Raw genomic sequence first — 18,483 nt, 5'->3', positions numbered from 1 at the left:
CATGTTATAATCACATTTCACATTATTATAATCAATTTATAGTTTTTATGCATACAAAATTGAACTCTTTTTTTTCCACTGGTTCAACATATATCCCAGCTCCACTAGGACAAACTTGTCCCATGATAAATGATATGTACTAAAGAAATATATATCAAAAGTTAGGATATAAATACAATATTAAAAAAAACACTTTAAATAACAAATTAATTATAATTATTTTATAATTGAATGAAAAATTTTCAATTAATAAAAATATATCATAATTTTATTCATCGTATTAACTGATTCCGTTTACCTTGGAGTTTAGTCTAATTTTCACTATATCCGTATGGATATCAATCTAACCAGATAAAAACAAATTCAATTCAATCTTATCCAAACCTAAACCGTATATACCCACACCACTTTATTCCTTCAACTGGACAACCAAGGATTCGTATAGAAATAAAGATAAAAAATGAATAAATTATTAAACAAGACAACCAAAGATTCATATAGAAATAAAAATATTTCTTCAACTGATGTATGTGGATTGCCTATTAAAGATCAACATACCTTCTTGCAACAGTTGAAAGCAATGAAACAAATAAAAATATTTCTTATTTGTTTTTAATTTTAACAAAAAAAAATAGTATTTTTTATTTTTTATTTTAACAAATAAAAAGTGAAGAATCTCTTTGAATTTAAATTTGAATTTGAATTTGAATTTGAATTTCAATTTCAATAATTGCAGGTACTAATCTAATCAGGTTATTATTTTTTTATTTTGTTGCAGCTCCAGACAATTTATCCCCAGGGACCCAAGTTTCTGATTCCAATCTCGAAGCTTCTCCTGTACAAGAGCCTTGGATGGAGCTATGTAGATCTTCATTCCATAAAATAGAAAAAGAAACCCAGAAGAAAAAATCACTACTTGCAAGTGGATATGTAAACAATTTTTATGGCCTAATATAAACCACTACGCACATCAGCATGGCTTTAGAAGTAAAATTTGCAGTTATCAATTTATAAATTCAGAATTAATGCTTGTTTAAATCTGAGTGATGATAGACTGTAAAAGGAGGAACCCCCGTTTGATTCCCAAGTTTTTGCAATCACCGTTTGATTCCCAATAAAATCCATCCCCCATTTGCTTTCCGGGAAAGTCCATGCAAAACCCCATAAAAAAACAAACAAAAAAATGTTTTTTTTTTTGCTCCATGCTTTCTGGATCTGTCCAGGGGTCTCTTTGCTTTTGTGCCATTGGATTTAAATTTCACAAACCCTCCAAGATTTTTGAGCCACGCTGAAAAACACAACCTTTCCCCTCAAATCATGATCAGATTACGCTGAAAAAATTGGACAGATACCCTGTGCATGGGCTGGACTGGTAGGAAATATTGGAAATTTTTTTTTTCAACTTTCCCACACTTTCTTGGCAACCAAACAGAATCACAACAAGCCGAACCACAAAAAAATTAAAACTTTCTCCATTATTTTTAGTCTACTCGGTTTCATTGTAAAAAAAAAACAAAAACTTTAATTTTTTTACAACTTTCCCACACTTTCTCGGTGACCAAACACAACCACACAACCAAATATAACCACAAAACTTACAGAAAACACCGGGGGCAATGGTTTCTCAGATCTGCACTTCACTTCCTTCCTATTGGTGTTGAGGCAAGGATCTCCACCTCATGATCAACGTGCGGGATAGTGGGTTTTCGGGCAGAGGAGGTTTGATGCAGAGAAGAAAAATGAGAAGGGAAGAGAAGAAAAACGGGAAGGGAAATGGAAAGGGGGGAATGGGTTTTCATATCTCTCCTACGTGTTATCCTACGTGTTCAAAAGTGCCGTAAAATTGGAATTATTTTCCAAACTATGGTATTTTAAATATTATTTTTTTTAATAGCAGTATATTTATCAAGAATCCTATGAAAGAAGGTAGGGAAAAAAAAATTGAGTGGATGAAATGGTGAGAGAAAGGAAAAAAATAAATGAATAAAGAATGGGTTTGGTGGTTAAAGTCCTATTCGAGGCCCAATTTCCCATATTTGACCAAGAACCCATGTAGCATTACTATGTGCCACCTGTGAACCTTGTTCATCTATATCAGCGCCCCAACATTAATGTGAGAAACAGCCCCAAAAAAATATTCCTCCTCCATAAAACTTCCCTCACTCTATAAAAGAACCTCACAAAAACATCTCCCCGCTTACCTATTTCTCTTCCTTTTCCTTTTGAGCCACACGTCATCGGCAGGAAAGCAAAAAAAACACAAGCAAAGCTCCACTCATTTGCAGCAAATCCCATATCAAACGACCCATCAATCACAATAAAAATGTAGGGATAAAGCTAAAACAGAAAATAGCATGAACATTGAGGACAATGCAAACAGGAGAACATGAAACCTGCTGATGTATAGGATCTTATTTCAGGTGGCTTCCATGAGCTTAAAAACTGGTGGGATTAATGAATCAAAGAAAACTCAAGAACAGAGCATATATACAGAGGATTAAATTCAATCAAAACGAACAAATAATCCTATCTATCCACACCAAAACAGCGAACGAAAACCTCCAACAGCAAGAAAAGAAAATGAAGGAACAATGGTAATAAAGATGAACAAGAGATGTACAGTAGACTTACCTGAGGATCCCTCCAAACTAGCTCAAAAAAAATATATATATATATATATATATATCACTGTAAAGGACTAGCAGCAAAGGTCTCCCCTCCGTCTAAAAACCTCCCCCCAAACAAAACAGCCTTCTCCCCTATTCTTTTCTTTCTTCCCTCTTTTTTTCCCTCCTCCTTCTTTCTTCTTGTTGCAGCCTTTGTCCCTCTGCTGCTACTGCCACTTCCCTTCTCTTATCATTTTCTTTTCCCCCCTCCAATCTCCCAGCTGCTCCCGTCCTCTCCATCATTTCCAATCTCACCCACTCCCCTAAAAAAAACAATATTTTCTTCATCCCTCTCCAGCCAACAAGGGGGTCTACACTTGTATATTAACTTTTTGAATATTGAGATTGACAATAACTTTATGAATAAATATATTAGATTATCACTTGAACGTATTTGTTGAATATCAATTTCACTACTCTTTTAGAGTTCGTATGTATAAACGAATTTTGGTGAAATGTGTTTAGTTTTATTTCATTTAATATAACCACATGTTATTTGTGCAATACATGCAATATTATCTTTAAATAATATTATTGGGTCATATTTGATAGAGGAGAGTCCACATAATTCTTGAATATTCTGGATTATAGATCTTAGTCATACATTTTCACGACTTGTTTCATGAATTGCAAGTATTTCTAAATAATTTGATGAAGTGACCACCATTATTTGTTTGATAAATCTCCATGAAATAGTAGTACCATTGCAATTAAACACATACCCCGTTTGTGACTTACCTTTATGTGGATCTGAAATGTATCCTAATTCTGCATATCCAAATAATTGTTGTTTTAATTCTCTTAACTAAAATAGACTCATATCAGAAGTTCCGCGAAGATGATGCAATATATGTTTGATACCATTTCAATGTTTTCGAGTTGGAGTGAAACTGTATCTTGCTAATAAATGGATAGAAAAAGCAATGTCTGGATGTGTACAATTGGCAAGATATATAAGTGCACCAATAGCACTAAGATATGGTATTTCAAGACCAAGTAATTCTTTTACATTTTTCACAAGGACAAAATGGGTTCTTCTTCACATCAAGTGATCAAACAACCATTGAAGAATTTAAAGGATGTGATTTATCCATTTAAAAATGCTTCAAAATTTTCTTAATGTATGTTGATTGATGTACTAAAACTTCATATGGAAAATGTTCGATCTATAAGTCGAGACAAAATTTTGTTTTTCCAAGATCTTTCATCTCAAATTCCTTTTTCAAGTAATTTTTTGTTCTTGTGAGCTCTTCAAGAGTTCCAACAAGATTTAAGTCATCATCACACATTGCAATAATTGTAAATTTGGTTTTTGATTTCTTAATGAAGATGCATGGACATATAGCAAGTATTCGCTAATGTGATTGTACCACATGCATTCAGATTGCTTTAATACATACAATGATCGTTGTAACTTGATTGAGTACATGCTATTAAGTTGTACTATTTTCTTTAGGTAATTTAAATCCTTCAAGGATTTTCATGTATATATCATTATCCATGGATCCGTATAAATAGGTTGTAATAACATCCATGAGATGCATATTCAGTCATTCTGAGACTGACAAACTAATTAAGAAACAAAAAGTGATTGAGTCCATGATAGGAGAGTATGTTTCCTCGTAGTCAATACCAGGTCTCTATGAGAAACCTTGTGATACTAATTGTGTTTTAAATTTTATGATCTCATTATTTTCATTGTACTTTCGTACAAATACCTATTTGTACCCAATAAGCTTTACATCTTCAGGTGTTTGGACTATAGGTGCAAAAACTTCTTGTTTTGTTAATGACTTTAACTTTGCCTGTATAGTTTCTTTCCATTTTGGCCAATCATTTCTATGTTGGCATTCCTCAACATTTTATGGTTTGGGATCTTTATCATTTCTTATGATATCAGAGGCCGTTTGGAAAGCGAAAATATTAATAATAATAATATTGTTTCAATATCATTTTTCTTCCGTGTGTACATAACTTATTGAGATCTAACAATTTTTAGGTACCTATGCCTCTTCAGGGGTTTCTTATTAAACATGTGTAAGGGCTTTCTACATTATTTGTGTCTCTTTTAGAGTTATAGATTTATCAATTTTAGACTAATAATTTATTTTGATGGCCTCTTCTAGAGTGCCAAAATTTTCTTGTGTTCTATTATTCTAGGGAGTTACATCATTTGAGTTGACATGTCTACCATGTTTCAGGCATATCTTAGATTCATTTGTTAACTATCTTATAGGGACATCAATCCGTGTTAGAGTATTTGTAGCCGGGGTATGTGACTTTGTCATTTTCTTTATATCAATGAATGCATCTAGTAATTGATTTGCAAGATTTTTCAAATGAATGATCCTTTGAACTTCTAGTTCACATTGATTTGTACAAGGATCAAGATGGAACATAGTAGATGCGTTCCAAGTAATTTCTCATCATTCTTCATAAATCGACTGTTTTCCCCGTAATAACAGGAAAACACTCTTATTATAAAAGTCTAAGGGATTCTGTTGGGTAGAAATCTAACTACTTGAACTCCTTTTGCTTTTGCCTTTGGAGGTCGATATACCAATGGCCCCTAGGTTAGAATCTTTCCCTCTAAATTGATTTTTTGAGTTCACACCATTAGAAGGGTTTTTCTGCACAAATATCATATTCCCGAAAAATTAAAAGAAGAATGCAATAATAATAATAATAATAATAATAATAATAATAATAATAATAATAATAATAAAAATATTTATATATTTTTTCAAACTTGTTTTATTTATTTTCCTCTATTATATAAAGATTAAATAATTCAAAATATATAGATTACTGACTAATTTTAATTATATTTTATTTTCTTTTATCAAATATGAAAAAACCATTTTTCCTAACATTTTTTTTATATTTTTTTAGTATTTTTTTTAAACAAAGGTAGTCAAAAGAAAAAAAAGAAAAAGAAAAAAGAAAAAAAAGATTGAATATATTTTCATGCTCTTTAAAAAAAAAAATAATTTGATTCATGATTCTAATTAGGTTAGAATGTTATCCTCTTATATGGATTTTATGTCTAACTTGTCATTTGAAAAGATCAAGTGAATTTGTCTTTTGAAAAAAATCAATTTTTGTAAAGGAAAAATCATATTTTGAAAAAATAAATTTAACTTAAAAACTGAGAATTATCTTTTCACAAGAAGATTTGAATGTAAAAGTAAAATAAGTGAGAAATAATATATTGAACGAAAATAACATATTTTAGTATTTAGTTTTTAAACCATCCTTTGTTAATAAAATCTTTTAAAATAATATTTTCCTAAAAGAAATCCGGATAGGACACTCAAGCATGAACCTTGCCTAAAATAAGAAAAAAAATCATAAAATAAAATTATGTACCCGCGTATTTAGGTAATATGAATCTTTTTCTAAGATGGGCAGCCATGATATCAGTTATGGGCATGCCCACGTGTTTAGGTAATATGAATCTTAGAAAGGTAGGCAGCCATGATATCAGTTATCTGCCCACGTGTTTAGGTAATACGAATCTTTTTCTAATGTGTGCAGCCATCTTGAAAATATCGATAATTACGATATATTACTTTGATTTTATTCGATATATCCAATATATTGGATATATGATATTTTGACATAAAATATCGTAACATAAAAATTAATAAAAATTCTAAAAAATATTAAAAAAAATTAAAATTATATAAGAAGTAAAAATAAATATTTTAAAGTTATTTTTAATATATATATATATATATATATATAATTTTTCATATTTGATAATAATATCCTCTAGATAAAAAATATAAATTTTATAAATGTATATTTATTATTAAGTTGCATTATAGATTATTTAATAATATTATTATAATAATATGTCTACTTTTAAAAGATATTTAAAATTAAATTTATGGTACATTTTAATTTAAATGTATTCAATGATGTCAAATAAATAATAATATACGTATAATATTTTAATATTTATTTTTATTATATTTAATAAATATATAGATTATATAAAAAAGACCTATAAAAAATTATGTTTTTATATTTTTGGTAATAAATTAAATCAAGTATAAAAATAAAATAATTATAATTTATTTATTTAGTAAAAAAATCGAAAAATCAAGTGAAATACCGATAAAATATCCAGAAATATCGATTGAAACAGAAAAATAAAAAATAAAAAAATCGATCAAATATCTGAAAATATTGATTAACGGATATATCTTGGATGTTAGTAATGTGCCCACATGTTTAGGTAATATGAATTTTCTAGGTGGACAGTCATGACAGGACATTATAAATTAATGTCATCATATAGCAATTTGCATGCAGGCAGCTTTATCCTCATCTCAGGCATCCAAGCAAGCATTTATCTATGGCAAGTATTCCTCAAATCTCAGCTGCTGCTAGAAGGTATGCTTAATGGTTTTATTACTTCTCTTACAAATGTCAAATATTATTCTTTTACAAATGTCTTGATTCTGGTTCTCTCTCTTCCGTTCAAATTAATATACACATATAGGCTACAAGGTAAGGTGGCACTAATTACCGGTGGCGCTAGTGGGATCGGGGAAAGTACTGCAAGACTCTTCTCTAGACATGGGGCTAAGGTTGTGATCGCTGATATCCAAGACAACTTAGGCCTCTCTGTTTGCAAAGATTTAAGTCCTACCTCTGCCTCCTTCGTCCACTGCGACGTGACCAACGAAAAGGAGGTTGAAAATGCCGTCAACCTTGCTGTTGCTACGCATGGAAAACTCGACATTATGTTCAACAATGCAGGCATAGCTGGAGAGGCGAAACCCCACATCCTTGATAACGACAAAACTGAATTTGAGAGAATCCTGAATGTGAATGTAGTAGGTGCCTTCTTGGGAACCAAACATGCGGCTCGGGTGATGATTCCAGGTACAATATCGGAGAATGATTTTTGTTTAATTTGACTGGAATTAGGATTTTTCTTTTCTTGGTAATGATCACTTTGCCTTTTATTCTTCTTGAGCTTACCACTTTTCCTTTATATTTTTCAGCTGGTAATGGCAGCATAATTACTACTGCCAGCGTTTGTTCTACTGTTGGAGGGGGTGCATCTCATGCTTACACTAGTTCGAAGCATGCAGTGGTGGGACTTGCAAGGAATGCAGCGGTGGAGCTCGGAAAATATGGCATTCGTGTGAACTGTGTGTCGCCATATCTGGTTGCCACTCCACTAGCAAAGGACTTCTTCAAATTGGATGATGATGGAGCAGCCGGTGTATATTCCAACCTTAAAGGAAAGGTTCTTAACGCAGAAGATGTGGCTGAGGCTGCTCTCTACTTGGCCGGTGATGAATCCAAGTATGTGAGTGGGCATAATCTTTTAGTAGACGGAGGTTTTACCGTAGTAAATCCATCTTTCATATATTTTGAGGAAATGATTTAAGGTTTTTAATCCATGATTTTGTTCACAGTAGTTTGAATTTGTTATATCAAACTACCTAGGTAGTTCTTTTCCTTTAAGTCCAAGTTTTTATTTTTTAATCTCTTTGAAAGAATTAGAGATGAAGTAGAGAAATTCAAACGCACGATCACACACCAATTTGCATAGAAGAAAATCAAATTTCCTAAGGACTTTGTGGATGTAAAATCCACTTACGTAGAGCGTAAACCTACTATTGAAAGAGAAGTACGTAGATTTCACCTATTTTATGTCATCCCTAAATCTTACACCTAAGTATCTAGCTATGTTTGTCTTCGCGTTTACAATATAACACTACATGTGATCTTAATGGAGACCTCAATGCCTTAAGGGATGCATAACTCTCTCTTGAACGGAAGAGAAAAAATTACAAACTCTTTGAGGGTATCAAGATTTGAGAAATGCTAATTAACAATTTTTTTTTTTTAAACATCAAAATAAAAAGATTTTTCAAGCATAATATTTCTAGGGACGAAACCATAGTGAAACAAAATCCTAAAGTTTTAGAAATGGATTTGGTAAAATGGCAAAAAAAATAAAAAATTGCAATATTTAAATTCTAAAAAGTTTTGGGAATACTCGAGCACTTTTTTAAAGCGCTTAAGTTGTACTCAACTATAATGATTAAGTGCTCCTAGTTCTTAAGCGCCAGGTTCAAGCACTCAAGCACTAGATCAAATTTTCATTTTAAAAATTAAAAATTAAAAATCTTACGCTCAATTGAAAATACCCTAAAATTGAAATTATGCCACCTGTTAGAATTATTAGATTTTCCTTGACCTTCTATAATTACCTCTACCATCCCTAGTTTCAACGGAGTGTAAGACATAACAAATATAAAAATTCCTAAGTCATGATGAATGAAATAAAATTGCCAATTTAAACTAAGCAACCTAATGCAGTAATAATCTCCCTCATGACAATTTTAATGATAAAATACAGGTTAATTAATAACCCTCAACACTATCCAATAGAGTTTACAAATCTCTCGATATCATTTATGCTAAGAAAACATCTAAAATTAGATGTACAATGTCCACAACACATCTAATGTGTAGTTTGTCATTTTCTAGTTTAATGAATTTTGGTCTAAAATGAATCAAAGAGATTGTATTTATAAGATTAGCCATAATTTTACCATTGATACCAATATATCTCAAATCGAAAATCATTTTCTTTTCAAATAAAAAAGATTTAACAGCTAGCATAGCAATTGGATTGTCTCCTTAAGGATTACCATGAAAATCAACATTCCTTTGTTAGTTAATTGTATTTAAGACTAGAATTACTATTTGTAAAATGAATTTTTAAGATTTGGATAAAAGTTTGAAGAAAATCAATTTAAAAACTAAGCAATTGATGAAATTTTACATAAAGATAAAGATCAATATTTAGAAAAATCAAACAATATGCAGTTTTGGACAAAGTAGAGTAGGATTGCTTGTTTTTATGCATTAGATTTCTTTTTTTTTTTTTTTAAATGATTTATCATTCAATTAATCTCTAATTCATTCCTAGATTACTCTTAGATTTAGACATATATGATCTACGAAAAAACAATTGATCAATCATAATAAGAGCATCCAACGTATTTTCTAAGAATCATATAGTTGAAATCTACAACAAACAACAAAAGAATTCAACAAAAGATGAAAAAAATCTCAGATCTAAAAAGATAATGGTAGGGTTCATCGTTGAGGAATGCACTCATTCCTTACCCTTAGTTGTATAGAGTTGATCTTCAAGATATCGAATGAATTTAGCTTTTCATTCCAAAATCTTCAAGTAAGAAAATCATGGTTGGATGCCAAGAAAATTTCATAGAAAATGGTTTTGGAGAGAAAATCTAATCTACTCTATAAAACAAACAATTACGATATCTAAACCATCTCTAACAAGTTATTTAAAGATAGCTAGCACTTAATCATAACTTGCCAACTCAGCTAACTAATCCTAGTAAAATTTAAGTAACTAAAAACAACTCTAACTATTGTTTATTATAGTAGTCATAACAATTCGATACTCCTTTCTTCAAATTTGATCTCAATCGAACTAGAAAATTATCCTCACTTCAGCCCTTAGTTTCAAAATGGCCAATTTGATACAATGTAATGGTATTGGATACCACGATTTTCTATTTTCCTTTACCGAATAGAACTTCACATATCAAAATGATGCTTGATCTCTTCTCATAAGTTTGTGCACTAATCAAAATGAGATTTGATAGCATTCGATAACATAATCTTCCATCACTAGGAATTGATTTGGTGTGTGATACCTTATTGAGTTCCAATTAATTAATCAGGTCAATCGAAAAATACATTCATAAGCTCTTGTACAACCTTACTTATTTACTATAACATCCTTGTGCACACATATGAATAAAAAACCCAAATATCCCCTTAAATAATGTGCCATCAAGAAACATAATCTTGAGTGAGGACTATTGGGATCCATAAGAAAATATTACTTCCCTCATAATCTAATTATAAAGTTGACTCAATATCGCACTATAGAGAGTTAATTATCCTTTTAACATAACCTACTTCTAATTATGTAAATATTGTTTGTTTTTGGCCCGAAGGACCCTCACAACTTCATAATATGTCTACCAGGTTAAGAGAAACCCAAATATATATACCTTAAGGAACTTTTTCCCATATTCAATGTAAAATATTGCATTATCTCCCTCCCATGCTCACGCAACGTCCTTGTTGTGTCATATGGAATTGCAAGGCTAAAAGACACCCCTTGTAAGGCTAAACAAACTCCCATATCATGGTTGATATAATTTATAACTATTGAGATTGAGCCCCTAAAAGTATGACATGATGTAATCAATTCAAACTTGATTGTCCCTTTGTTATCCTTTTAATGTATTGACATTGATTTGGGCATTCAACTCATATCTCTTATATTTTACATTACTTAGGTTTATTAGGAGTTGCACAAATGATAAAAATAATGAGTTCCTTGTAAGTAGATAAGTTGTCCATAGTTGGTTCATAGATTTTGGCAATCTAATAGAAACTGTAGTGCACCACCTCCTAATTCGATTTCATTTTTCTCCCATGTGTACATAACTTATTGAGATCTCATAATTTTTTAGGTAACTATATCTCTTCAGGGGTTTTTGGTTAAATATGTGCCTTTTCAAGGGCTTTCTGCATTATTTGTATCTCTTTTGGGGCTATAGATTTATCAATTTTAGACTAATTAGTCATTTTGATGGCCTCTTCTAGAGTGTCAAGTTTTTCTTGTGTTATGCTCTTCTGGGGAGTAACATCATTTGAGCCGAAAGCTCTACCATGCTTTAGGCGTATCTTAGATTCATTTGTTAATTATCCTATAGGGACATCAATCCGTGCTGGAGTATTTGTAGTCGGGATATGTGACTTTGTCACTTTCTTTGTATCAATGAATGCATCTGGTAATTGATTTGCAAGATTTTGCAAATGAATGATCCTTTGAACTTCTAGTTCACATTGATTTGTATGAGGATCAAAATGGAATATAGTAGATGCATTCAAAGTAATTTCTCATCATTCTTTAGAAATCGATTGTTATCCCCCTAACAGCAGGAAAAAATTCACATTAAAATGATAATCTACAAAGCAGACTGTAAAAACATCGTCTGTCAAAGGTTAAAGATATCTTATGATAGATGGAGAATCAAAACCTACATAAATCCCAATTCTTCATTGGGGACCCATTTTAGTGCATTGTGCAGGCGCAATTGGTACCCATACTGCACAACCAAAGATCCGTAAGTGAGAGATATTTGGTTGTTTTCTAAGCACAAGTTGTAAAGGGGAGTATTCATGGTAAGTTGTAGGTCAAATATGGACTAAAGTTGCAGCATGCATAATAATAGCATGTCCTCATGTAGAAGTAGGTAATTTGTTTTTCATTAATGATGGCCGAGCTATTAATTGGAGATGTTTGACAAAGGATTTTGCTAAACCATTTTGGGTATGGGTATGAGCAACAGGATGCTCAATATTTATTCCTACACAATAGTCAATGAACATTTGAGAAGTAAATTCGCCAGCATTATCAAGACTTATTGTCTTAATTGGATAATCTGGAAATTGTGCTCATAATATGATCATTTGTGCAAGGAGTATGGCAAAGGCAACATTACGTGTATAAATGAGACAAACATGTGACCACCTAGTAGAAACATCTATTAAGATTATAAAATAACGAAATGGCCCACATGGTGAATGGATAAGCCCACATATGTCCCCATGTATTCTTTCTAAAAAGACTGGTGACACATATATGACTTTAGTAAAAGATGGCATGACTATCAATTTACCTTGTGAGCAGGCAACACATGAGTACTGATTGTGCAAAAGAATCTTTTGGTTTTTTAGTGGATGCCCATGTGAGTGTTCGATTATTCGACGCATCATTGGAAACCCTGGGTGACCTAGCTTGTCATTCCAAAGGATTAAAACTTTTGGGTCATTAAACTTCTGGTTCACAAAAACATATGATTCGATAGGCTTCATAGTTGTATGATACAACCCAGAGGAGAAAGTCAAGATTTTCTCCATTATAAACTTCTGGCCAAATATAATAGAAGTAACATAAAGATATTTTACATTATCTTCATTCATAGTTTCAATATGATATGCATTTCAACAGATATCTTTAAAACTGAGCAAATTTCTTCTGGATTTGCTAGAATATAAAGTATTATTTATATAGAATCTATTTCCATTTGGTAGCATTATGTTTGCTCTTTTAGAGCATTCAACTAAGTTTGTAGTACCAGATATGGTACTTATATTAGATTTTATTAATGTTAATTTGAGGAAATATATTTTATCTTGAAGAATTGTGTGCATGGTTGCACAGTCTGCCAGACATACATCATCATCATTCATCTTGAGACCAATAACACATGAATTTTAGATATAACTAATATTTTTTTAAAAAAAATATCATGTAAATAACAAAAGAAAATTAGATGTAAATATAAGACATAATAATATATTATTTGATATATAAAAGTAATATCAATCAATGTTAGCATTCTCATCATTTATTAAATGGTCAATTTTTTCACTAAGACCTCTAAAGAAATCAATGTCATAGTAACTTAGGTCCTATCCATCACCAATGATAAAGTTCATTTCTATTTCTTTTCCTTTTGCCTTTATTGATGCTTGGTAAATGTCGACCAAATGTTTGTGTATACAATAGGTACGCGACCAACGCCCTTTTATACCACATCTATAACAATTATTCTTACGATTTTTGGGAGATTTATCTTGTATACACTTCCCATTTTCTTGTTTTGTCTCAATATTACTTCACTTCTAGTGGTGCAATGAGACTTTTATTTTATGAGAATTTGAGGAATTATTACCATAAGAAACATGGTATCGGGGATTCCTTCCACAACCACGACCATGTCCTCGTCCTCATCCTCGTCCACGAGTTTGGGACGATATTGTATTCACTTTAAGGAATGGTTCAGATCCAATTGGATGAGACTGGTGATTTCTCATCAAAAGCTCATTATTTTGTTTAGCAACAAGAAGACATGATATTAATTCAAAGTATTTTGTAAATCTATGCTCTTGATATTGTTGTTGTAAGAGCACATTAAAGGATTGAAATGTAGTAAAAAAAAATTTCAAACATGTTTTCTTTTGTGATTTTTTTTCTCCACACAACGTTAAATATTGAAAGCTAATTTTGAACAATGTGGAGTTATATTCACTAACAATTTTAAAATCTTGCAATCTCAAGTACATCCAATCATATCGAGCTTTTGGGAGAATTATAGTTTTCTGGTGGTCATATCTTTCCTTCAAATTACTCCATAGAGTAAAAGAGTCTTTTACCGTAAGATATTCATTTTTTGAACCTTCATGGTGATGATGGCGAAGGAAAATCAACGCTTTTTAGTGATCCTGTAGTGATGCTTGATTTTCTTTTTTGATCGTAACTCTAAGATTCATTGCAGTAAGATGTATTTCAACATCACGGATCGAAGATAGATGGTTCTTTCCCGAAATGTCAAGTGTCACAAATTCGAGTTTTGTGAGATTTGACATTATCAAATAACTTCAGATATATGATAAAACAATATAAAGTCAATAGTAATATAAATATGTAAAAGTTTATTCTATATATACAACTTTTGTGAGATTCGACATTATCAAATAACTTCAGATATATGATAAAACAATTTATTAGAATCAAAACCAAATAATTTGCTTATAACTTTTAATAATATATAACACAAATTAAATTAATAAAATCAATAGTAATATAAATATGTAAAAGTTTATTCTATATAAACAACTTCAAGTTTTAAGATAGATAATTACCTTTAGAGCAATTCATGTTGATAACATATTGTAAAACGAGGATAAATGTCACGCAAATAAAAGTAAATACAATTATATATTATTTTGATAATAATATATAATGGGAAGAAGGAATCGGGGAAGAGAAGTGAGAGAGATGAGAGAATGAAAGAAGAATTCTTTTCTCGAGATACATATTACACAAGGGGTGGGAAACCTTTTTATAAGCTTTCTTAATAGCTTCTATTAATATTTCCATTAATGAATATTAATGAAAGTTATAAATAATATTAATTAATATTTAATATAATAAATGTAGTGATATTTATTACTTTATTTATAACAATTATAAGAATTTAATTTAAAAAATAAACTCATTTTTTGAACAAATAAGTTTAATGTACACAAAAAAAAAAAAATCATAACTGTGAAAAAAAATAAATTCAACTTAAAAACTTTTCTTATAAAAAATGAAATGTCTTTTCAAAATATGAGTTTAATATAAAAATAGAAGAATAAATAAAAGAAACTAGAGTCCTTGTGGCTAAAAGTGTTACATTTTTATATTTATTTTTTGAGGAATCTATTTTAATAATAATTTTTAAAATAATAAGCCTCCCATTTCCCCAAAAATGGAAAAAGAAAAGATATTATATAAGGTAAAAAAAAAAAAAAAAACCCTAAAGATAATATTGCCACGTATTCTTCCTTCAAAACTCACTTTACTTGATAGATTTTGACACTGACACCTCAAATATGTTAGTCATTTTCAAAACTCATTTTTTGAAAACATAAATACACCATAAATAGCATATATACTTATCTTTAGAAAAAAATAAATTTAATGTTAAAAAGTTGAACTAATCTTTAAAAAATATGACCTTAATGTAAAAAAAAATTAAAAAAAGAAAAACCTTAATTTTGAAAAAGATAAATTTAGTATAAACATAAAAATTATTTTTTCAAAAGAGGATTTTTCATGTAATAAAACTAGAACTTTCATGTGACACACATTTCTTTTAAAAAGAGCTTAATTAATTTACAAAATAAATTCATATTTTCAAAGGAGAAATTTAATTAATATAAAAAATAAATAAATTCATAATTTTGGAAAAAAAAAATGAAATCGTGTTTTATAAAAAGGAGTTTATCGTAAAAACAAGACAAGAGTTATTTTCTTGGATTAAACTAATTAGGAAGATCCATGGGAAATCTTGAATCTGTAATTTCTCAAACCTTGTAATATTTAATTTTATGCCTCGTGTTTAAAATTTTAGAACACTGCCTAATTACTGAAACTTTGTGATATGTGATTTTGTGCATTGTGTTCACACTTTTAAAACAATGCCATAACTTGCAAGAATTAAGTTATGGTGGTTGGAGGCTTGGAACCCCCATTGATGATGATGCCTGCAATCTGCGAATGGCAGCTTAAACATTATAATATTTGATTTTGTTCATTATATTCACAAGTTGAAAACATTACTTAATTTCTCAAACTTTGTAATTAATATTTGATTTTGTGAATTGTGTTCACAATTTTAAAACAAAGCCATAGCTTGTAGGAAGTTATGGTGGTTGGAACCCCACTAATAATACTTAGAATCTATAAATGAGACTGATCATCCGCACTGTTCTTTTCCTTTTCTTTTAAATTTTTAGGGCAAAGCTTTTGACAAGTGGGCATATTTCTTGGCTGTAGAGCTTAGCCTTATATAGGCCCTTAAGAAGGCTGTGGAATGTTGACCAATATATCCATGAATTCGGGTTAGAATTTGGCACTTACATTGAGAAAACGTGTGGGCATATTACTGATTACTGTACTCAGTAGACAGAAGTTGAGCATTGAACATGCATAAAGGAAATAGAAGCGTGCACGTCTCCTGATAAAACAAGGGACAAACGTCTCCTTAAAAAACAAGGATATTTGTGTTTTGGATCAAATTAGTCTAAAAATTAACATTCAGTCTATAAAAATTACATAATTTATGAGAAAGATATAAAATATGAAGATATCAATATACTCTTTAAAACTATTTTGAGTATTTTCTATCATAATATTTGACAAACTTTTTTATCTTATTTTTTTTTAATAAATATTTAAAAATTTTATTATTTTTAAAAAACTATTTTTTTAAAAAAAAATATATTCTTAAAATCTAACTACTTAAAACTCCTTCAGCTTTCGCCTTTGGTATGGAGGTCGATATACCAATGGCCCCTAGGTTAGAATATTTCCCTCTAAATTGACTTTTTGAGTTCACACCACTAGAACGGTTTTTCTGCACATTGTATTCCTGAAAAATTAAAGGAAGAATACAAAATAATAATAATAATAGAAAGAAATAAAAAATATATTAAAATCAAAAATAGATTTAAAATTAATAAATTATTTTTATCTAGTTTTTAAAATTTATTTTATTTATTTATGTTATTATATAAAGATTAAATAATTCAAAATATATAAATTACTAACTACTTTTAATTATTTTTTATTTTCTTTTATCAAACATGATAAAACCATTTTCTTTATTTTTTTTTTCTTTTTTAAAACAAAGGTAGCCAAAAGAAAAAAAAAAAAGCATTGAATATGTTTTCATGCATTTTTTTTAAAATTAAATTTGATTCATGATTCTAATTAGGTTAGAATGGTATCCCTTCATATAGATTTTATGTCCAACTCATCATTTGAAAAGAATGAGTGAATTTGTCTTTTGAAAAAAATGAATTTTTGTAAAGAAAAAGTCATATTTTGAAAAAATAAATTTAACTTAAAAACTGAGAATTATCTTTTCACAAGAAGATTTGAATGTAAGAAAAAAAAAAGTGAGAAAGAATATAATGCACGAAAATAACATATTTTGGTATTTAGTTTTTTAAACCATCCTTTGTTAATAAAATCTTTTAAAATAATATTTGCCTAAAAGAAATCCGGATAGGACACTCAAGCATGAACCTTGTCTAAAGTAAGAAAACATCGTACAATAAATTTATGTACCCGCGTATTTAGGTAATATGAATCTTTTTCTAAGGTGGGCAGCCATGATATCAATTATGTGCATGCCCACGTGTTTAGGTAATATGAATCTTTATCTAAGGTGGGCAGTCCTGATATCAGTCATGTGCCAACGTGTTTAGATAATATGAATCTTTTTCTAAGGTGGGCAGCCATGATATCAATTATGTCCATGCCCACGTGTTTAGGTAATATGAATCTTTATCTAAGGTGGGCAGTCCTGATATCAGTCATGTGCCAACGTGTTTAGATAATATGAATCTTTTTCTAGGTGTACAGTCAAGACAGGACATTATAAATTAATGTCATCATATAGCAATTTGCATGCAGTCAGCTTTATCCTCATCTCAGGCACCCAAACACGCATTTATCTATGGCAAGCATTCCTCTAATCTCAGCTGCTGCTAGAAGGTATGCAAGGACTTATTCAAATTGGATGATGATGGAGTATCCGGTGTATATTCCAACCTTAAAGGAAAGGTTCTTAACGCAGAAGATGTGGCTGAGGCTGCTCTCTACTTGGCCGGTGATGAATCCAAGTATGTGAGTGGGCATAATCTTTTAGTAGACGGAGGTTTTACCATAGTAAATCCATCTTTCGGTATATTTTGAGGAAATGATCTATGGTTTTTAATCCATGATTTGGTTCACAGTAGTTTGTATTTGTTATATGAAACTACCTTGGTGTGAATAGGTAGTTCTTTTCCTTCTAGTCCAAGTTTTTATTTTTTAATCTCTTTGGAAGAAATAGAGATGATGTAGAGAAATTCAAAGGCACAATCACACACCAATTTGCATAGAAAAAAAAATCAAATTTCCTAAAGACTTTGTGGATATAAAAACCACATAGTCTAAAGATTGTAGAGTCGTAAACCTACTATTGAAAGAGAAGTATATATATATTAATTTCACCTATTTTATGTCATCCCTAAGTCTTACACCTAAGTATCTATGTTTATCTTCTCGTCTACAATATAACAATACATGTGATCTCAATGGACACCTCAATGCCTTGAGGGGATGCAT

At 30.2% G+C, this 18,483-nt stretch overlaps 1 protein-coding gene across 2 annotated transcripts; it reads left to right on the top strand.

Annotated features, from left to right (window-relative positions):
* The first annotated feature begins 6,991 nt into the window (after nucleotides 1–6,991).
* On the top strand, nucleotides 6,992–18,190 carry LOC117915984 (secoisolariciresinol dehydrogenase-like). Of its 2 annotated transcripts, XM_034831769.1 has the most exons (4): nucleotides 6,992–7,067; nucleotides 7,177–7,562; nucleotides 7,685–7,872; nucleotides 17,878–18,190. In XM_034831769.1, exons 1-4 carry the CDS (start codon nucleotides 7,030–7,032, stop codon nucleotides 18,067–18,069), a joined length of 804 nt encoding a protein of 267 aa, XP_034687660.1. In that variant the 5' UTR covers nucleotides 6,992–7,029; the 3' UTR covers nucleotides 18,070–18,190. The 2 variants fall into 2 exon arrangements, with proteins under 2 accessions (XP_034687660.1, XP_034687659.1); XM_034831768.1 differs by lacking the exon at nucleotides 17,878–18,190 and having other exon boundaries at nucleotides 7,685–8,174.
* Nucleotides 18,191–18,483: the final 293 nt, after the last annotated feature.

Source organism: Vitis riparia, chromosome 6, assembly GCF_004353265.1.
Source record: "Vitis riparia cultivar Riparia Gloire de Montpellier isolate 1030 chromosome 6, EGFV_Vit.rip_1.0, whole genome shotgun sequence".
NCBI lineage: Eukaryota > Viridiplantae > Streptophyta > Magnoliopsida > Vitales > Vitaceae > Vitis > Vitis riparia.
This window is presented reverse-complemented; position numbering and strand designations above follow the sequence as displayed.

Coding starts and splice junctions, on each gene's coding strand:
- LOC117915984 (XM_034831768.1), top strand. CDS start 7,030: ATGGCAAGTATTCCTCAAATCTCAGCTGCTGCTAGAAG. Junction 7,068..7,176: donor ATCTCAGCTGCTGCTAGAAG/GTATGCTTAATG, acceptor ATACACATATAG/GCTACAAGGTAAGGTGGCAC. Junction 7,563..7,684: donor GGCTCGGGTGATGATTCCAG/GTACAATATCGG, acceptor TATATTTTTCAG/CTGGTAATGGCAGCATAATT.